The sequence below is a fragment of the Podarcis vaucheri genome (genome assembly GCF_965113315.1).
Source record: "Podarcis vaucheri genome assembly, chromosome: Z".
In the NCBI taxonomy this organism is placed as follows: domain Eukaryota; kingdom Metazoa; phylum Chordata; class Lepidosauria; order Squamata; family Lacertidae; genus Podarcis; species Podarcis vaucheri.
In genome coordinates, this window is record NC_138758.1 from 48,005,292 (window position 1) to 48,026,981 (window position 21,690).

The 21,690-nt window shown below is 44.1% G+C and overlaps 1 protein-coding gene across 6 annotated transcripts in view; it reads right to left on the bottom strand.

Annotated features, from left to right (window-relative positions):
* COL27A1 (collagen type XXVII alpha 1 chain) overlaps positions 1–21,690 on the bottom strand; it is a 266,717-nt gene that overhangs the window by 224,233 nt on the left and 20,794 nt on the right. For all 6 annotated transcript variants that reach the window (XM_082208770.1, XM_082208771.1, XM_082208769.1 and 3 more), the window contains one exon: positions 14,418–15,907. In XM_082208770.1, the coding sequence (XP_082064896.1) occupies positions 14,418–15,907 (1,490 nt within the window). The remainder of the gene's footprint in view (positions 1–14,417; positions 15,908–21,690) is intronic.

A 21,690-nucleotide genomic window follows, 5' to 3' on the forward strand; every position in this document is an offset into this window, starting at 1 on the left:
CAGTCTCTGATTGCTTACAAGAAGCCCTGGAGAGGAGGAGACATAGATGTATATGGGGAAGTGGGGACTTGCAGTCGCTGCAACTGGTTTTATGGATAGAGTCTACAGTGCATGAGCTGCTGTGCTCTTTAGGCCAGAAACTCAGCCAAGTCTGTGAAGATCATGTTTTGCTAAGAAAGAGTTAACTCCAGGTTTGAACTGTGTGATTTAGTGCCTGGTTTGCTCTGTGAAACTTGCTATCCTCCACTGAGGGAAGCAAGAGGCATGATCAGAGTTCAATGACACATTCCACCCAGCTAAAAAGAAGCTCAAGGAGGGCCAGAGAAGTCTGGACAGTGCCAGAATCTGAGGTTCCTCACCCCTGGTGGAGTTGCAGTGAAAAAAAGCCTTGGGTGCAGTCAACATTTACTTATGCATTCGTTCATTCAGCCTTACATTTAAATACCACCATTCTTCCAAGGAGCTCAAAGTGGTTCTTTTCTTCCCTACTTTATAGTCACAACAAACCTGAGAGGTAAGTCAGGCTAAATAGCAGCTGGCCCGAAGTCACCCATTGAGCTTATTGGCTGAGCAGGGATTTGAACCCTAGTTTTTCTGGCTCTCGTCCAACTCTCTAAGCACAACACCACACTGCCTTTCAGAAGAACCTTAAGAGGTTCACTCCTGCATCACACCAAGTTGGGTCCAACAAGTTCAGCATCCTGCTTCCTGCAGTGGCCAGCAAAATACTTCTGGGAAGCACACAAGCCAGAGGTCATGGATGCAACAGCCTTTCCCCATTGTTTGACCACATACCTCAAACAGGACAGCTCTGGGAGGCTCTGTTGACTGAAATTTCAGGAACTGAAATTGGGGGCCTCTTTATGCAAAGCAGGCAATCTCCCTATGAGCCATGCCCCTTCCCCAAACTGGTCCAAAGGTGCTGGGGTAGTTTTTATATATATATAAAAAGCACTCCTACCTGAGGCTTTAAGGATGTTTCAGTGAAACTGTTGCATTCTTCCAATTAAGCCTTTCCAGCATACCCAACTATATTTCAGAATAAACCAAGATGTCTCCTTAAGGATTTATGTTCAAGTAGCTTGTTATAAATGATGAGTTTGGGGTTTTCCACCCCCCTGCCCTCCTCTTTGTATGAGAGAAAGGGGGAGTGAGAGAGACCAGAAGGCTCAAGAATGCTTGGAAGCTGGCTCTGACTTCTCAAGAGCTCTGGAGACTGCACAGCTTTTACCAAAAGTAGACCTCGGCTCCAAATGCAAATGCAACTCCAGCAAGACAGCAGGTGTATCTGGGGCCAAAATTAACAAGAGGGCATAGCTGGGACAGCAGCCAAGGATCCCACAATTCAGCTCTGTGCAGCTGCTCTTACACTCTTTCCAGGAAAGGAAAGCACTCACTCAGCATAGGACCAAAACTGGGATTCTTCGGATCCTTCCTAAACTGCAGCCTCATCCATCTCATGGTGGCTGAAAAGCAGGGAAATGGGGCAGAGAAACCTGGATGGGCAACATGTTGTGTGTGCGTGCACATGTGTATGCATGGCAGTGGTGGGAGGAGCCAGTGGCAAAGGGGGTGGGGGAAAAGATTACCTTTTACCTTTGGATAGGAGGCTGCATTCCAGTCACACAAATGTCTTAACACACACACACACCTCCCTATCCCGGAAAGCAGGAGGTGCTATCACAGTTGAAAAGCATATTCCAGGCAGGCAAAAGTACTCAAAAGCAGGGCTGGGGAATGCTGTGGCTTGGGCAGAGGGGATGTGGCCTGGGGAAGAGTCCCAAAGGCCACACAGTCAGGCCTAGGAGGCCACATTCAGCCTCTGTGGAGCCTTCCTGCCCCAACTTAGGTCACACGAAGCACAAAAGCATCATAGTCTGGATACTGGAATAACTATTGAAAGAAGATGGGACTAGGATTTGTTTTGTGGCGCTTTGCATGAGCATCTCCAGAAAGGACTGATGGAAGACTCCTGCCTGAGACCCTGGAGAGCTGCTGCTAGTAAATGTACTGAGCTGGTTGAACCAATAGTCTGATTCAATATTAGGCAGCATCCTATGGGTCTTACTCCCAGCTACGCAGGATTAGGATTGCAGCCTTAGGTTACTTTGCTTCTGTTTCTTTCCTCCCTGCTGTCTTTTTATCAGCCTCACAAGGAGAGAAGGGAAGATTGTATCGGTCAAAAGGGATCAAACTGAGCTTCACACAAAGCTTTGTGCATGCACGCGCACCCCCTGCCCCAATAAACACACAGAAAGCCACTTTGAATTGCCAAAATGCAAGGTTCGGAACCTAGATACGTGCCCATTTCTCCCAGCACATGTGCCTTACTTACAACACTTTTTTTTCTTGTTCGAAACTGAGCAGGACCCAGGCTAGACAGCTGCACATGCATCCAGAAGCTCTCTATATATACAGCAGAAAATCCTCTGCTCGGAAACTACATATGCTTCCAAAACAGTCATCATCGCCTCATATAGTCATACAATCACATGTTGTATATATTCACTTGTGGATTCGTTTCTGAAGGGCTTAAATAAAGACCTGGCTTTTGCAACTCTGAAGCCCACAGCAAAGAGGCAGAGAGAGAGAGAGATGTGTGTCGGCTAGGGAGGGGCAGGTGTCAACTCCCTGGGGAGCTGAAGTCAAGAGTCCAAGCCCATCTCCAAACCCAGCAAATTCCACTCTTCAAAAAGCTTGCTCAATTGCCAATAGCATTCCCATGTGTCTATGCCAGCCTCTGGGCATATGGAACAGGACCTACCTACTCTGTGGTGGCCCCTAGGTCTTTGGAACCATTTACACATCCTAGTCCAACTTGGCAATTGTTAAAGATTTGTTGTGTAGAAATCTACTCTTCCCAGTCACAAGGGGTGGGTGGGGAAGAGGGTGTTGACTAGCTGAGAGAGGGCTGAGTTTTAAATGGGTTTCACCAGCATAGCTGGATGCTTAACTGAATGGAGTTTTATGGTACATCATGAAAAGGCACCAAACTGAAGCTGCACCACTAAACTGCAAAAAGCAAAAGGTACTGTGAATTTTTTTAATGAGTTTGTATATATGCAGCACACAATACCCCTTTAAGAATTTGGTCAGGTTGCAGATGAAAGTGATGGACTACATGGAATTGGCGGGAATGACTGGTAGAATCCGAGACCAGGGAGAAGAGTCGGTGGAAGAAGATTGGAAGAAATTTAAAGACTATTTACAGAAGTATTGCAAAATTAATGAATGTTAGAATGATGTTTGAATGAAGTTAAGCGGTTTCTAGCTGTAATGATATAAAAGAATATGGAAAATAGGATTTTTAAATAGGTAAAAATTTAATGTTATAATATATTAAGATCAAAGGTCAGGATAATAAGGAGGGAAAGAAATTGCTGAATTAATTAATTGAATTGGAATACAAAAAAGGGAGGTATGAGGAGGTCAGGGAAACAAGGATATGAATGTAAGATATGGAAAGGTTGATTTTTTTTTTATCTGTGTACTTATTCTGTATTTTTCTTGTATTTTTATTTTTTGTCTTTTATTCTTGTATTTTTTGCTTTAATGCAATTCCTTTTTCTGAAACTTTAATAAATATTTATAAAAAAATAATCATTTTTTTAAAAAACAGAGACACGGATTAATTAGTTTATGAAACTTCTATGCTACCTTTCAATGAAAATTTATAAAGTGGTATACAAAATTAAAACTGCAACAAGCTAGTCTTAGCTGATCGCATCATTGTGTGATAAGAAACCAGGACTACATCGAAAGGAAATCCAACAGATAAGCAAGTAAAAACCAAAATAAAGGATGCCAGCTAACTCAACTTCTGAAAACATGGCAAAAAAAGGCCTTCGTTTTGAAGGCAGTGGAGGCTGGTCCATCAGGCTGAATGGGGCACTGCCCTACAAACCACAGTATGCCCTTAGCTAGTCTCCCTCTGCTGCCTGTCTATTTACAACCACCCCAGTGAGTGGTCTATGATTGGGTCTGGTTGCACCAACTGTTGGGCCTTCTTGCCTTCCTTCCTCCTACCAGTCCTGATGGGTATAAGCCACCACCACCATAAAAGCCAGGGGGAACCACATGAGCCTACTACTGGAAGGCACAGCCCTCAAAAAAGGCCCTGCACTTTGGGGAGGCCAACTCGACCTTCCATATAGCAAAGATGGTCCCACTGCAGAGTCTGGGGGAACAAGCTGAGCTGACGGTAAAAGAAAGGGATAAGAGGCAGAGATGGCTGTAGCAGCATCTTGGCAGGTCAAGAATCCAAATCAAGCAACAACAATGGTGAAAGACAGGTCCTTCAGCACCCTGGATAGGTCCCAGGGAAGTGACAGTTGTGTGGCTGGCTGACAACTGGGCTCTTACACCAGCAGTTGCCAATGTGGCACCCATGGGCACCATGGAACTCTTTGAGATTTCCCCCTGGCACGCATAAAGCCTCTGAGTCCCCTCCACTCACTGTCCCCTTGGTCATGAGGTGGAGATGGTGGTTACCTTCTACTCAGTGGAAGAGCTGGGGTTGTGGGGAGCAGGGGCTGCCATGTGAGGCCCCATGCTCCCCCCCCTTCATGTTCCCCGCTAACTAACTAGGGCTAACTAGGATGAGGTTCCTCACTGCAAGGCCAGAACACCCACCACTTCCACTTGTGTATATATGCACAACCCCCAACAGAAACAACTGCCTTCATGCCAAGCAATGTACCGTATGAGTTCAACTGGCCATTATGTTCAGTCGCAGCTCCGTTCATAATGTGATTATGCAACTGCACAAATAGCCACAATATAATTAGTATTTTTAAAATTGAAAATAAAAACAAAACAACCAAATATAGAAGTTGTTACGTAATTAGACTGCATGATCCAAAGGCCTCATCCTAATTGAGGGAGGGAGGGAGGCAATACTACCAGATAATTCAAGAGACAAGAATGCTAATTCTACCAGGGTCAGCCTGGAATTCCACATGGTACTCAGCAGCAGCTGACTACATCTTTATTTATTTCTTTTACTATACACACACACCACACCTTGAACAGATTCCCAGCGGTAGCTTATTTAAAAAAAAAACTAAAGGTAATATGCAACATGCTTAGAGTAAGGGTCTACTTCCAAGAATGGCAAAGTTTGGGAATCTCCCCGAAATTGCATTAAAATGAATTATTTTTATGCTTCCACTTGTTAGTCGCTTTATAGTACAGACACACACAAAAGGTCCCAAAGTGACTTCACGAGATAAAATACAAGCAAGTAAAAACAAAAGCAATAAAGTTATAATAAAAAGAGTATAGAGAAAAATTCCTAAGATGTACACCCAACAAGACACTAAGCATCAAAAATCCTAATGCACTCCACTTAAAGCTGAGCGTCTCAGTAGAGGCCAACTAAGCTACCAAAGTTAAGTTAAATAAAACAGGCAGGGAACTTTGCTTTAAAATATATATATAATTGGTCATGACAAAACAGCAATTGCAAGAAATGTTTTAACATAGATCCTGGGTCAGCAATGTGGCACCTGCAGTGCCTGAGGTCTTTCCCTGGTGCCCACAAAGGGGCTGAATGCCCATCCCATTTGACTCCAGCTCCCATCATCTCGATCAGCAGGACCTCAACCAGGTCAGGGTCCAGATGACGGCAGTTGTGGTTCAATATCTGGAGGGCACAGGTGTTGATATTTTCACCCCTCCCATTGTAAGAATCTCCTGATCTGATGTTTTGAGAAAGGAGGGGGCAGAAACTGCTCTTTTACTCTTCCACTCCTGACTGACTGCCTGACTCTGTGTGTGGAGACAGTCTTATCTATGTAGTGACTAGACGGCTGAGTGGGAGCTGTAATACTCATGCAAGCCAATAGTTCATTAGTTTGTAGTAGCTATTAGAAATAAAAACGAGTTATGCTTCTCAGCTAGCTTCCGCATTATTTATACTCTGCATGAGTCTGGTGCTCAGAATGCACAGTCGTGGGTCCAGGGCACTGGGACCTGTTTTCCAGGATTGGAAGGTCTCTGAAAGTGCTCCAGTCGCCTAGCCCAATTGGTGCAGAACCAGTTATTGAGCCCAGTCACTGCGCATCGGTTGAAAGGCGTACTGACAACAGGTTCCCCAGCCCCTGGTATACAGGATATGCTGAGGTTAGGGGGTTATGTGGTTCTGAAGCCTCCCTGAATAGGGGAGTAGTTTTGAAACTTGCAATGTGTATCCCCCCCCCCAACTATCTCTTCTCTGATACTGCCTATAAGCTGTCAGGGGTTTGAACAGATAATTCAGTGCTCAAGATGGTTGGATGGCACCTTGTACACTTCCTTCCAGCTACTCTTACAGCCAAGCTGGTGCCAAACGTATTGCTCTGCTTTCCTTTGGACCACATTAGCTAAGTCAAGGGGGCGGGGATCTTGTCTTCTGGGCTGTTCAGGATCTCCATATATACTGGCCAGGTTTGCGACTCAGAGAGGTTACTTCGGTTCTGCTGTGGTTTGACTTCACCCCAGGAGGCGGACTCCATTGTCTCTTGAGACAGATGCATGCCAACAACAAAATGGCTATGTTCTCCCACCACTTTCAGAGAAAGTACAGCTCTGAATGCCAGTTGCAGGGAATCACAACCAGGGAGAATGCTCTTCTGCTAAGCTCTTGCTTGTAGATTTCCCATTGGGGAATCAGGTTGGCCATTGGGGAATCAGGGGGGTGCTTTCAACTCATATCCTAGCAATCCATCTCTCAACTGCTGTCAACTAAAAAATTAATTGGCAAGACTCACACAATCTGCCCGAATTCTGGCTACTTTAGACATCCATAACCACCACCCCCAGGCTATGCTGCCATCAATATTCTATAGGTCAGTGGTTCTCAAAGGGTGTGGCAGAAGAGGATGGCAAGTGTGGAGGGAAGATACAAGGACAATATTATATTTTGGGAATGATTCCGGTTCTTATCTAGCTACATACTTTTATACTTTCTGGATGTCCTGTGCTCATATTATAAAGTAATTGTGTTCTATGCTATAAATCAAGCACTGCTATGAGTTTTCTCCCCCACCCAATGCATTTAATACCAATAAAATTTTTTGGTGTAGTATGGGACAACTTTTTATTTTGAAAGTGTGGTCCAGAGAAAAAAGTCTGAGATCCACTGCTATAAGCTCACAAGTTTCTGCTAGGTAGTTTGGTGTTGTTGTTGCTAATGCTGCTACTGCTGCTGTTGCTGCTGTTTTTAAAAAAATAATTTTCAAACTTCTATACTGAGGGAGTCCCCCAAGTATGTGAAAGCCACCACCTTGTTTAGGGGTGGCCCTCTCTCACTTTCAAAGTAACTAGCACTCAACCACGTGGGTTTGATATTATCAGGATAAGTACAATGGAAGAGTTTTATTGGGCGCACTACATGAAAATTGCTGAGAGTCTTAATGATTTTTCTGTCTGTTATTTTAATTTATTTATTTATTAAATTTATACTCCATCCTTCTTCCCACAGGAGCCCATGACAGCAGATTCTTCAGTAATAAAAATACATTAAAAATTAAATGGAAAACATATTTAAAATATTTTTAAGCTATTATAAACATCTAAAAACAAAAATTACCTGAAGCTACTTTAATAACCAAATCATGTGTCTGGATAGAAAACAGAAAAGCTTTCGGCAAGACAAGGATGGCACCTGCCTAATGTCAACAGGTGGGGGAGTTCCAAAGTGCAGGTGCTGCCACACTAAAGGGATGACTCCCTGCAAATGTGGAACAGATATTGCATGGCACTTGTAGAAGTGAAAGCTATGCAGAATGAAGCCACATTTAGCAACTAAAGTGTTCTAAGCTAGATGCTAAAGTGGGGGATTTTTGTTTGTCTAAAGTTATAAGGAACTCAAATTAAATACAATAAAGTAATTAAGAAATACTGCATTCCTTCCTTTGATCCCATGTATTGACTCCTTTCAAATGCCTTGTCAGTCTCTTTTCCCTACTTGGGGTCTTACCCTCATCTTGCCACGAGCAACAACCCCACTCCTTTGAGGAAGGCAAAGCCTCCATCACTTCCACTCCGCTTTTCAATTGGACACCAGATTCTAAGAACAATGGAGCAGTCTCTGAGCCTGCCACTCTTCACACAGACACCCACCCACCCTTGCTCTCACACACACACATGCAGTTACACTGCTCTGCAGATTCACTGCGATGGGCCACTGCGATGAATGAAGCTTATAGACCAGTAGTTCCCAACCTTTTTTTGGCCATGCCCCACCAAAGCACCTCTAAAATCCTGATTCCTGCCCCCCATTGTGACATATACTGTAATTCTTTTTATTCAAAAAGTGAACTCCTATTCACATGGAGGAAGTCTAAAATGCCATTAACTTGGTATAACTCATTCTCAAATTGCCCCCCTTAAAAATCAAATTGCCCCCCTGTGAGGCGTGTACCCCACGTTGGGAACCACGGTTATAGACCATTAGTGGTGGGTGAGCCACACCTTGGGAACCCCTGCAGTAAGGCTTGGGAGATGCTTTCAAGTTGTTCCCTACAGCCCAGAGGGCTAGTGACTTTTTAAGAGAAAAGCCTTCAAGAAGTCAGGTATCGGCAAACTGAAACTGGCTCACAACCCTGTATTCAAATAAGACATCATTCTGAGGATAGCTTACTCCAAAGCAAAGAGCATGTGTGACCAAATTGCCTCATGGCAGGAGAGCATGTGCAATTCAAAAGTGGGGGAAGTTTGCAAGCCCTAATCGCCATCCGAAAGAGAGCAACAGGAAAGGAATGGAAGAGGGGAAAGAGGAAATTGCCAGACGCAGTGGTACTCTTTCTTTTCTGTTTCCAGACCTCAGAGCAGCAACCTGCCTTGATAACTTCAAAGCTGAAGGCAGTGCCAGGAAAAGCTGTTTTAATATATGTCTCTCTCTCTCTCTCTCTCTCTCTCTCTCTCTCTCACACACACACACACACACACACACACACACACTTCATTGTTTCCCTCTGTGGCAAAAGATTACAGTGGTACCTCTAGTTACGAACTTAATTCGTTCCGGAGGTCAGTTCTTAACTCAAAACTGTTCTTAACTAGAGGCGTGCTTTCGCTAATGGGGCCTCTTGCTGCCTCTGTGCCACCGGCACACGATTTCCATTCTCATCCTGGGGCAAAGTTCTCAACTCAAGGTAACTCTTCCAGGTTAGCGGAGTTTGCCACCTGAAGCGTTTGTAACTCGAGGTACCACTGGACTGTTTCCAACAAATCATTCTAAGATTTATTCTGTCTCTGGGAGATGTGCTTGTCCAAAATAGATTCTACTTTTCTAATCACTTGAGTATGGGTACCACAGAGCAGGAAGGAAACCAATAATCCATCCACTCTAAATGAACCACCCTAAAGATCCTTGATACAGCACATATATACAACATACATACATACATACATACATACATACATACATACATACATACTATCTGCCTGTCACCTGCTGAGTAGCCCTGTAGCCCTTGGCTAAGCTGCTGCAATATTACAGAATTCTCACAAACATTGGCCTTATTTTCCAGTTTACAGGTTCATGTGGAGCACACCAGAAATGTGCAAAAGAAAAAGCGTCCCAAAGCGCCAAAATTCCGACCCACTTTTTCCACACAAAAAGTGTTAAACATATACCACCAGTCCTGAAAGTGTTCCAAGCTAAACCCCTAGCAAAGTTATTATATGGGGCACTCACCTTGGAGCTACAGAAGCTGTCCAATCAAAGTTCTTAAGCCAAATTTTCTCTGTACCACTCTGTGTCCCAAACGCATCATTGCGCCTAGAGGCTAATCTTCCCTTGGTAGAATTACGGATCCGGTGTAGGACACTTAACTATTGGCTTCGCCTAAACCCAACGGTCCAATATCCCTAGTGCTGCAAGATCTATCAAAAACTCCACTCTTGTGGTTTATCACCACAACAGCTGCTCACTTTGGGTTTCAGTAAAGCAAACTGTCTAATTTGTCAGCGCCTAAATGATATTGAGCGTCAGAACAACTTGGCCACAATAAGGAAATTTTGCCCATGGTATGACTATTTTCTACCTTCCCATTTCGACTCTCTGGCACCCTATCTGCATAACCTAGCAATTCTAAAATATAGACACACTTTTACTCTCACAAGATTGAATGTATTGCCCTCGGCTGTACTCAAGGGACAATTCCAACAGATTCCACACGAAAAACGCTTATGTCCCTGTGGAGATGGCAATACCAAATCGGTGGCACATGCCCTTCTGGCTTGCACTCTTTATAAAGACTTGAGGAATGAGATTATCACTCCTCTTTTATTGTTCATTCCAGGTTGCCCAACCACTGCCACCGTGTCCTTTCTCTTGGCAGATCAAGATGAGCAGGTGACAGCAAAGGATGCAAGGTTTTTAGCTGGGGCAATCAAAATAAGATCCACTATTTGACTATTGATTCAAAACCCTAAAATGTATTTTATATAATTGACTTTTTATTTCTATTCTTTGTATATTGTATTGTTGTTTTATTGCTATGGCCAATGGCTGATGCAAATTAAGATTCATTCATTCATTCATTCATTCATTCATTTTAAGAGTCATAGAATGCTGGTGATTTGTGCACTGACTGTGAGGGAAGTGAGAGGTTAGTTTGGCTTGAAGGAATGCCTCATAGGCCTCAAAGATAGAAAGAGCATGGTGTTGCCCAGGGATGGTCCAGGATGGAGAGGAAGGAGGCCTTGAAAGCTAGGGTATTTTGAGCAGAGCAGCAAGCTGCAGAAAGGATAGTGGTTCTAATAAAAATATCCAGCAGATTCCTGGCCTTGCACACCGATTTTTAAAATAAATTTAGCTGCTTCAATCCTACCCGCAGTGTAGCATGCAGGAGGAGGGACTCCTGCTTGGCCTCATGGCATTTATAATGTGCGGTCCTGCAGGGTTCTATCTTATTTCCTGTTTTATTTAACATCTAAACAAAACCAATAGGAGGTATCCATCACAGATTTGAAGGGCGGTGCCACCAACATGCAGATGAAACCAAGCTCTGTCTTCCCATCATATCTGAACCAAGGGACATGGTGCAAGTGCTGGACCATTGCTCAGAGGTGGTAATGGGCTGGATGTAAACTCAGGCTGTATCCTGGTAAGAGGGGAAGGCTCTGTAGACAAGCAGTTTCTAGGTCCAGGAATGAGGAAGGGGGCTTGTCATGGATGGAGTTGTGTTCCCCACGATGGAAAAGCTTATAGGGTGCTCCTCAGTCCCAAGCTGTTGCTTGAGGCAAAGGTGATTTCAGTGGCAAAGAAGGTCTCTGCCCACTTCTGACTAGTTCACTAGCTGTGCCCATTACTGGATTGGGATAACTTGGCTTCACCTTTCTTTGGGGCTGCTGCAATGCACTCTCCATGAAGACAGTCCAGAGGCTGCAGCCAGCAGGAGCGCAAGAACTTACATTATCCTGAGTCAGACCATTGGGTCTACCTTGCTCCCCATTGTCAACACTGACTGCTGGTGGCTCTCTGGAGTTTCAGGCAGGGTTTTCTCCCAGCCCTACCTGGAGATGCTGGGGACTGAGCCTGGGACCTTCTGTTTGCAAAAGACATGCTCATTTTTGCACATTTGGCCACCCTTTTCTAAGCCGCTGCCCATCTCAATCACTATGATCTCCTCTGCCACACACCCCTGGTTTTGCCAACCACCCTTTTCAAAAAAACCAGGAGAACAGTGAATCCCAGCAGTTTAAAGAATGCAAATTCTGGGCCTGCAATTTACTTAACAGAAGAGAGGTGGGCAAGCTGAGATAGGACATAAAAAGAATGAGGTGAAGGAGACTTAGGCTGTAGGGAGCGTGGCCTCCACAGAAATGCCTGCTCAAGAGAATGAAGACAATGCTGAAGCAGTTACTCAACCTCACAGCTATTTATTATCAGCATCTGTGTTCTAAAAACTTGCTTGTCTGGCTCCATAAATGTTAAGAAGTTACATTTCTCAGTATGTCATCTTGATCTCTATTCTGGGCACATCCAACAAAGTACCACGGGGGGAGGGGTCCCTCAAAATTAGTCACTGCAAAGGTCAAGGAGGCCACTTGAACACAGCTATAACCTTTTCCTCACTACTGGGCTTGTTTTACAATCATCTGCTGGCAGGGGCTATACTGCTCCCCCTTCTCTCTGAACTTTCCACAACTTATGGAGAAATCACCACAATTCATTTCAAAAAAAGTAATCTGTGATTCATAGGCCAATGGTCAAGTCCTGGTCGTCTAGCACAGTCCCAGGGAGCACCCCCATAATAATTGTTTTGCCTGCAGTTCCAAGTTGAAGTAGGCCAGAATTGACCTTCACTAAGTAGAAGTACTTTTTTTTTTTACAAAAATTAAAAATGTGGTGGAAGCGTTTGCTTGTTTTCCCCTCCCCTCCCCTTTTCCTTTTGTGTTATGCCTTTCAAGCCTGTAGTCCTGAGGGCAGGGGCTCTGTCTTAGTAAATTATATATAAAAAAGATCTATCTAGTGCAGTACTGACTACACTGACTGGCAATGATTCTCCAAAGTTTTAGGTAGGTGATATTCCTAGTCCTATCGGGAGATGCCAGAGATTGAACCTGGTGCCTTCTGCATGCCAAGCATGTAAATAAAGCCAGTAAGTAAAGCCAACACGCCATGCCTGTCCAAAGACCATCCCCAACCCTGAAAAATAACCAAAGGGGAAGGTGGCTGCTTGCAGCTCACAAATATTGCACCCAAGTGTGAGACCATCTTAGCTCCAGTGCTGACATTCTTCCCCATCACAAGATCATATAGATATGGGCAAACATCTGCTGCTCTATAGGGCAGCTGGATCTTGTGGTTTTGAGTTGAAAGTTGGTTGAAACATGTTGATAGTAAAAGCAGTTCGACAGCAGGACCATTTAGCTAGAGGGGGTGATAGACTCTCCCCTCACTGGAGGTCTTCAAGTTGTAGCTGGATAAGCGCAGCCTCTTGGGCATGGGCAGGCAAACTAAGGCCCGGGGGGCCGGATCTGGCCCAATTGCCTTCTAAATCCAGCCCGCGGATGGTCCGGGAATCAGTGTGTTATTACGTGAGTAGAATGTGTGCTTTTATTTAAAATGCATCTCTGGGTTATTTGTGGGGCATAGGAATTTGTTCTTTTTTTTCAAAATATAATCCGGCCCCTCACAAGGTCTGAGGGACAGTGGACCGGCCCCCTGCTGAAAAAGTTTGCTGACCCCTGCTCTTGGGGATGCACTAGCTCTGGATTCCTTACATCATGCCAAAGGTTGGAATAGAGGACCTCCCAGAACCCGTCCACCTCTGCACCTTTGCAAGCGTCTCCTACACCCCAGACACTTGGGACACTTACTACCCACAGTTGTAGAAATGCTCCTTGCTCTGCTCACAAAAAGTCCTGCAAAGTTTCTTGTCAATACTACTAAACTTATCAGCCAGCTTGTACAAAATCCCTCTGTGGATCATGCTATTAACCACCACGTCACACTAGCTTTTCGATCAAGAGCAGGGAACATTTTTCAGCCCAGGGGCCACACTCCTGACTAAGCAACCTTCATGTCAGAGGTCAAAGGTGGACAGAGCAACAAATGTGAATTTCACCTTTGTACGGTATACCAGTTTCTCCATGCACTGCCCTCTATCCTCCATCCAGACAAGGAAGGGGCATGATCAGAGTTCAAGAAGACATTCCAGCAAGGCAAAAACACTCACAGGGTGCAAAGCAGGCCCATGAGGGAGGTGCCCAAGGAGAGTCTTACGGGCCAGACAAAGAGATTGGGGGGGGGGGTAATATTTAGCCTTTCGGACAAAGCTCTCAATCCCTGTTTCAGATCTAGGATCTCTCTTATGGGGGGTGGATTGTCTCATTGACCCTCTTCCATCCAAAGGATCCTGCAGCCTCTCCTAGACAGAACCTTGGCACTAGAACAGCCGGGAAGGTCTTGGAAAAGCCATTGATTTCTGCCATACTAAAACCTGGGGTGTGTGAAATTCCTCACAACTGCAGCTATTTTAGGGAGGGTTGCTGCTGTTGTCGTCGTTATTAAAATAATAATGATAATGGCTTGTCAGTTACAGAAACATGGTTCATTTTGCTAAGCCCAGAACAGAGCACATGGACAAGGCAGGGCTGTGCAGAAGAAAAGCAAGGTGGACACACTACCCCTGAGCTACAGCCCTTCCCCTAGCAATAAACTAAGGTTCTAGCCCTCATGGTGCTGAATAAAGAGCTGGTTTAAATGAGAATACAGAGAGCTGCCTTCTGCCAAGTCAGACCCAATGATTCCTCTAGTTACATACTGACTACACTAGCCAGCAACAGCTCTCCAGGTTTTAGAAAGCAGCCATTCCAAGTCCTACCTGGAGTCCTTTTGCATGCAAAGCACAAGCCCAGCCTCTGAGCTGTGGTGCTTCCTCAGACAAATCACATAAAAAAGCAAAACATCTTTGACTTACCGGAGGACCAAGGTCTCCTTTCAGTCCAGGAAGCCCCGTAACAAACGGAAAGAGAGTGGGCCCAATAGGGTCAAACAGCTGATACCCATCTGTGGCAGCCGGGGTTGCAAAATTAACGTTCTGCACATTTGCTCTGAGGACAGGATAATGAGCTCCTTGAATTGGTTTGGCATCTGGGACAGTAGTGATGGTCAGATCTGGCGTCTTCAGTGCCAGCAGAGTTGTTTTCTTTGGTGCAGGGCTCTTGGTTACACTCCTGGGCTTGTGCTTCGGGGTCACGGGGTGGAGACTGCCAGGAGGATCCATTGTCTTCTCCATCATTGGCTTTGTGGTGTTTGCTGCTGGAGACCTGATGGTTTGGCTTTGGCTGGTCATCTTTTTGGTCACTTTGCCCACCTCCTTCTTTTTTGTCCCTGCAGTGGGGCTTGTGGCTGAGTAGGGGAAGGAAGGTAAAACATTCTTCCTGGTGGGCAAATGAGATTTCTCTGAACCAAAACTGGAAGTGGCATGAGGCACCCTGAGGGCAATGGTGGTTGTCCGGAGAGCAACTCTGGAGAGCCAATGGCCTTCCGTGGTGGCCTGGTGGAACACGTGGACTGGTACCTGTGCTTCAGTGCTGGGCAAGGCAGGAGAGGATGCCACAATGGTCTTGGTGGCTTTGATAGTCGGCCGCAGACTTGGCAGCTTCAATGGCACAATGGTGGTGGTGGGTGTTGCCATCAACTTCTTGTTCCTCTGAGGAGGGGTGGACTTGAAGAGTGGTGATGGAGGAATCACAGTGGTCAGATTCTTCAAGCCCAGAAGAAGTTCCGTTTGCAAGGGAGTCATTTCAGAAGCTCTTGGGTCATTGGGAAGTAGCGGGACAAGAGGCGGAAGATTTGGCCGGTAGGTATCTGCATGCCTGCATTGCTTTTTCAGGTACTTACAGTAATTATGAGCTGCCTTGGCAGAAGGATAAATATCAAACTGGCAAAGGGCACCTTCAAACTGTACTGAGTGCTGGTTGAGCTTCCCTAAGAGGAATGACCCCTCTGGATCCAAAGCCTCATCCTTTTTATGGTGCAAATCTGCATGCACGCTTTGCTTCCCACAATAAGTAAACAGGGTCACCACCTGGCCTTGGATGTTGATGGCCAAATTGTGCCATTGTCCGTCATGGATGTTATAATCAAAATAAACAGAGCGTTTGTGACCTACGTAGACTATGACCTTCCCAGGGATGAACTGCACCCCTAGCTGCAGCTTTTTCTTTTTGCTCTTGACAGTGAATAAAAAAGCACTGTTGACTCGATGGGAGCACAAACTCAACACTAAAGCCAAGTCCGTGCCAAGCTTGGCGGGAATAACCCTGCTGACGGGCACCTCGATGCGTGCTCGCTGGGTGAAGATGACCCCTGACTTGAAGGGGATGAATCCCTGAGGAACAGAGCGTGATGAGGAGCCAGGCAGCCTCGGACCCACCAAGCCCAGTCTCTGAAGAATGTCCACATCTGGGGAAGAAGGAAAATGTGACCATGAAGAGGTCAGGATCAAGGCAAGCCTGAAAAACAATACTGGATAGCAGAAGTAGCAAAAATGATACTGATTCCAATGCATATTCCTGCATTGCAGTTGGACTAGATGGCCCTCAGGATCCCTTCTAACTCTATAATTCTGTGATTCTATACCAGCAGAGATGTTCTTTTTCTCCCTTCAGCCCTATTCATCATGGCCATTGATCACAGAGTTGATCTAGATCAGGAATGGGAAACCAGTGGCCTTCCAAATGCCATTGGACTCCAATGCCCACCAACCATGAGAGCCTGTGGTCAAAGATAATGGTAGTCATAGTCCAGCAACATGTGGAGGTCCACAGGTTCCCTACCCTTGGACCAGAGGAGCTCCAGGAGCCAATTGAGGATTTCCCAGGGCTTATTCAGTATTATGATTCTACATTTACTTTCAAGCCGAGATGTGTTTAGGATTATCACTCAAGGATTGGTGCCTGATCTCTCCCACTCACCAGTTCTACATTGCTTAAGAAAGGGATGGGGGACTGTGGCCCCAGACGCCCTCCAGATGTTGGACTCCAACTCCCATTAGCCTGCATGGCCAATGGTCAGGGATGTTGGGAGTCATGGTCTAGCAACATCAGAGGGATCCCCACTTCCCCAACCCAAGTTTAGATCTTTAAAGGTTGGAACCACTACTACAAATTATGCCCAGAAGCCAGTGCAAGTTGTACAATATTGCTGTCACGTGTTCCAGCTGCCTGGTCCCTGAGCTGGCTGCATTTTTACACAAGCTGAGATTTAAACTTACGAAGTGAAAGTGAAAAACCCAAGGCTATTTTTAAGGCCTCTACCAAAACAGTCCAGGACATCCGGCCTCCTCCCCCTCCCCCTTCACAGTTACATATGACATTAAGTCCTCTGTATTCCCAGAGCCAGAAAGAAAAATCTGCAAACACAAATGAGAAGCCGCCAACTTCTGTTAGGCTGACATCTTGCCATCTCCTTGGGCCAGACGAGAAAGAGAAGAGCACAAATACCTACAATGGGGGGAAAACCTTGTAGTATATTTTATAAAACAGCTGAGAGGCAATTAGACCCTTTTCCCCTATACTTCCTGCTCACAAAGGGACCAGTTGGCGGGGGAGGGGGCAGTTTGCAAGCTTCCTTTTTGCTTCCAGGAATAACACAGACTTCATAACACAGAAGACTGCAGATATATTCCAGAGCCAAGTGGAAGGAGCATGGAAATTGTCACTCCTCTGCTTAATGCTGGAGAGAATAGGACTGACAGCTGCCACCAGTGTGGTTTTTTTTGAAAGGTGTGTTTGCTCCTGGACAATTGAATACCGTCCTGGAAGAGAACTCTGCCAACCTTTCTCTCTCTCAAAAAAGGGGTAATTGTGAACATGGTGTTCCACTACACCAGGCAAGGGAAACTTGTGGCCCTCCAGATCATGCTTGACTTCAACTTTCATCATCCCTGGCTGATTGGAACTGATGAGAGTTGGAGTCTGACGACATCTGAAGGCTGCATTGGTATATACCATGGAAGGGTTCCTGCCCATGTGTAATGCTTTGCTTTCTTCAACAGTTCGGAAACGTCAGTTGGTCCACAATGAGGTGGCTGGGATTATTGCAGGAGCCTGATAGTAGGCGCATATAACTGTGATCCTGCTCCAACTGCCCCAGTTATCTATATGTTGGACTACGTTGTTGCTTGCTGGAAGTTGTGCCGTCCAAGCTTTCGGCTGCTGTTATTGGGGAGGGGCTGCCTTGTGGGCTTCAGTTATAAAGTATTTTTTACCTATGCTGATGCTCTGAAACACATCGCAAGTCACTTGGAGACCTTTTTGTATATCAAGCGACATAACCAGTCTGAATTGTTGCTTTTGGCCCAAAAAACCTTAAAGGACTATTTTGAAATCAATCTAAGGGGCGATGTGGAAAGAAGAGTGATCTGGGACGCAAGTAAAGCTGTGATGCGAGGGTTTTTGATTCAACAAAACTCAATAAAGAAGAGAAAGCAGAACGAGAAAAGAGAAAAAATTTTGGAAAAGATAAAAGAAGGAGAGAAAAAATTAAGGTCAAAACCAAAGTCCCAGGAGATTTTGAGGGAGATTAAATTGTATCAAACACAATATATGGAATTGATGAACCAAGAGATAGAGTGGAAAATAAAGCAAATGAGACAAAAGACATTTGAGTCGGCAGACAAGTGTGGCAAACTCTTGGCATGGCAACTCAAGAAAAGACAGAAATTAAATACAGTTTCAAGTTTGGAAGTGGATGGAAGGACCATATCTAAACCAAATGAGATAAGAAACTGTTTTGTGAGTTATTTCAAAAAACTTTATTCCCAAGGATTACAAAATGAAGAAGACATAGATAAATTCCTTAATAAACATGGATTACAAAAAATCTCTCCTCAAAGTAAGGTGGATCTAAACCAGAGAATAACAGAACAAGAGATTGAGGGTGCCATTCAGGACATGCAATTGGGCAAATCTCCAGGGCCAGATGGACTGACTTCCAGATATTACAAATCGTTAAAGGAATGGTTGATACAACCGTTAAAGGATGTCTGTAATGAGATCTTAGAGGGAAAAAAGGCACCTGAATCGTGGAAAGAAGCATATATTTCACTCATACCAAAGACAGAGACTGAAAAGACTCAATTGAAGAACTACCGCCCAATCTCGTTACTCAATGTGGATTACAAAATTTTTGCAGACATTTTAGCAAAAAGATTCAAAAGAGTATTGATGGAAAAGATTCATAGAGACCAAGCAGGCTTTCTCCCAAAGAGACACCTCTCAGACAATGTTAGGAATATAATAGACATTTTGGAAAAGTTAGAGGTGAACATAAATACTAAAGCAGTTTTGATATTTGTGGATGCGGAGAAAGCCTTTGACAACATTTCTTGGAGTTTTATGAAAAAGAACCTTCATGGGATGGGGGTAGGACAAGGTTTTGAGAATGGTATGGGTGCAATATATTCCGAACAAAAAGCTAAGTTGATTGTAAACAATGTAATAACTGAGGAACTTAAGATAGAAAAAGGAACACGACAGGGGTGCCCAATTTCCCCATTGCTTTTTATTTCGGTCCTGGAGGTGTTGCTGAACATGATTAGAGAGGACCAGCAAGTTAAAGGTGTACAGGTTGGAGCAAAACATTACAAGTTAAGGGCTTTCGCAGATGACTTAGTTCTGACTTTACAAGAGCCATACACTAGCACGAAAAAGGTGTTGGAGATAATTCAACAATTTGGCCAGGTAGCTGGATTTAAATTGAATAAACAAAAAACTAAAGTCTTAGGGAAAAACCTGACAGATATGGAGAAGAATAAGTTTCAAGAAGAGACGGGTTTGATGGTGGTTAAGAAGGTGAAATACCTAGGGGTTAATTTAACATCTAAAAATTTGAATTTATATAAGGACAATTATGAAAAATGTTGGTTAGAAATTAAAAAAGACTTAGAAATATGGTCAAATTTGAGATTATCAATGTTAGGCCGAATTGCAGTAATTAAGATGAATGTATTGCCTAGAATGTTATTTTTGTTTCAAACTTTGCAGATTATTGACAAGATGGACTGTTTCAAGAGGTGGCAGAAAGATATTGCGAAATTTGTCTGGCAGGGCAAAAAGCCCAGAATAAAATATAAAATATTAACAGATGCAAGAGAAAGAGGGGGATTTGCCCTGCCGGACTTAAAATTGTACTATGAGGCAGCAGCATTCTGCTGGCTGAAAGAGTGGATGCTCCTCGAGAATACAGATATCTTGGACTTAGAAGGTTTCAATAACGCATTCGGTTGGCATGCATATTTATGGTATGACAAAATCAAAGTGCATAGTGCTTTTAAAAATCACATTGTAAGGAAAGTGTTGTTCAATGTTTGGATGAGATATAAAGACCTGTTGGAAAACAAAACCCCTAGATGGTTGTCACCCTTAGAGGCGAAGGCCCATAAGAAAGTTAATATGGAGGTCGGATGGCCAAAGTATTGTGAGATTTTAGAACAGGATGGAGAGAAACTGAAATTAAAGAGCCATGAAAAACTAAAACCCAAAGTACAAGATTGGCTCCACTATTATCAAATAACGGAGGTTTTTAAACAAGACAGGAAAATTGGCTTCCAGGTGGAAAAATCAAAACTCGAGACAGAACTGCTAGAACCCAATACTAAGAATTTGTCAAGAATGTATAACTTGCTGTTGAAATGGAACACACAAGATGAAATAGTTAAATCAGCTATGATTAAGTGGGCACAGGACATTGGTCATAATATTATGTCTGCTGACTGGGAAAGGTTGTGGAACACCGGAATTAAATTTACGGCATGTAGTGCCTTAAAGGAAAATGTGATGAAAATGGTATACAGGTGGTACATGACCCCAGTTAAGCTAGCAAAAATTTACCATTTGCCTGACAATAAATGCTGGAAATGTAAGGAAACTGAAGGTACTTTTTATCATCTTTGGTGGACATGCCCGAAGATTAAGGTCTTCTGGGAGATGATATATAATGAAATGAAAAAGGTATTTAAATATACCTTTCTTAAGAAACCAGAGGCCTTTCTCTTGGGCATTGTCGGCCAATTGGTGCAAAAAAAGGATAGAACTTTCTTTATGTACGCAACAACAGCAGCAAGAATACTGATCGCAAAGTATTGGAAGACACAAGATCTACCCACCGTGGAAGAATGGCAGATCAAAGTGATTGACTATATGACATTGGCGGAAATGACGAGCAGAATTCGAGACCAGGGAAAGGAGACTGCGGAAGAAGATTGGAAGAAATTCAAGATTTATCTTAAGGACTACTATAAACTTGATGAAGTTTAGAATGTCGAGATTCTATAGAGAGAAAGGGTTGCAGTAATATAAGATTAGAATAAGAAAGGACTATGATGAATTAGAGTTGGAAAAAACATTTATAAGTTGCTATAAAATTTGGACATGAGGATGCAGAAAGGGGAGGTATGGGGAAGTCCGAGGAAAGAAGTTTATGAAATGACATTATGAAATTATACTTGTTTGTTTGTTTGTTTTCTTTTTTGTGTTTGTCTGTTATAAAAACTTTTGTAAAACTAATAAAAAATATTATAAAAAAAAAAAATGAATTGTTGCTTTTGTTGCTGCTGTTTGGCAGACGGTAAGCCCGCAACTTATGCAGGGCTTACGTTCCAGGGATCGTGCCTAAAGCCAAAATTCTGTCCAGTCAAAACACATTGGGTTCATCAGCAGGTGAGATAGCCAAAGTCTTTTTTTCTGGACGCTTGCTCCCTTTCTATTTATTTATTTGTTCATTCATTTGCTTGCTTGCGTGCTTGCTAAGCGCATAAAGCTGAATACGTAGAAGTTCAATGCGCATAGGTTGAGGCCTTACTTTACTAACAATGCCCTAGCTTCTGTCTTACTGTTGTCTAGGAACATAGGAGAATGCCTTCTCCTGAAGTAAGACCTTTGATCCATCTAGCTCAGTAATGTCTGCACTGGCTGGCAGTGGCTCTCCAAGACAGGGTTCTCTCTCACCCCCCCCCCCATGGAGATGCTGGGGCCTTCTGCATGCAAAGCAACTCTCTGCCACTGAGTTACAGTCTTTCCCCATACAGTGGGACCTCGTGTTATGTACTGCCCTCCTTACGAATGCTTTGGGTTACGAGCTCCGCTAACCCGGAAGTAGATGCTCCCGGTTGCGAACTTTGCCCCAGGATGCGAGCGGAAGTCACGCAATGGCGGTGCGGCGGCAGCAGGAAGCGCCATTAGCGA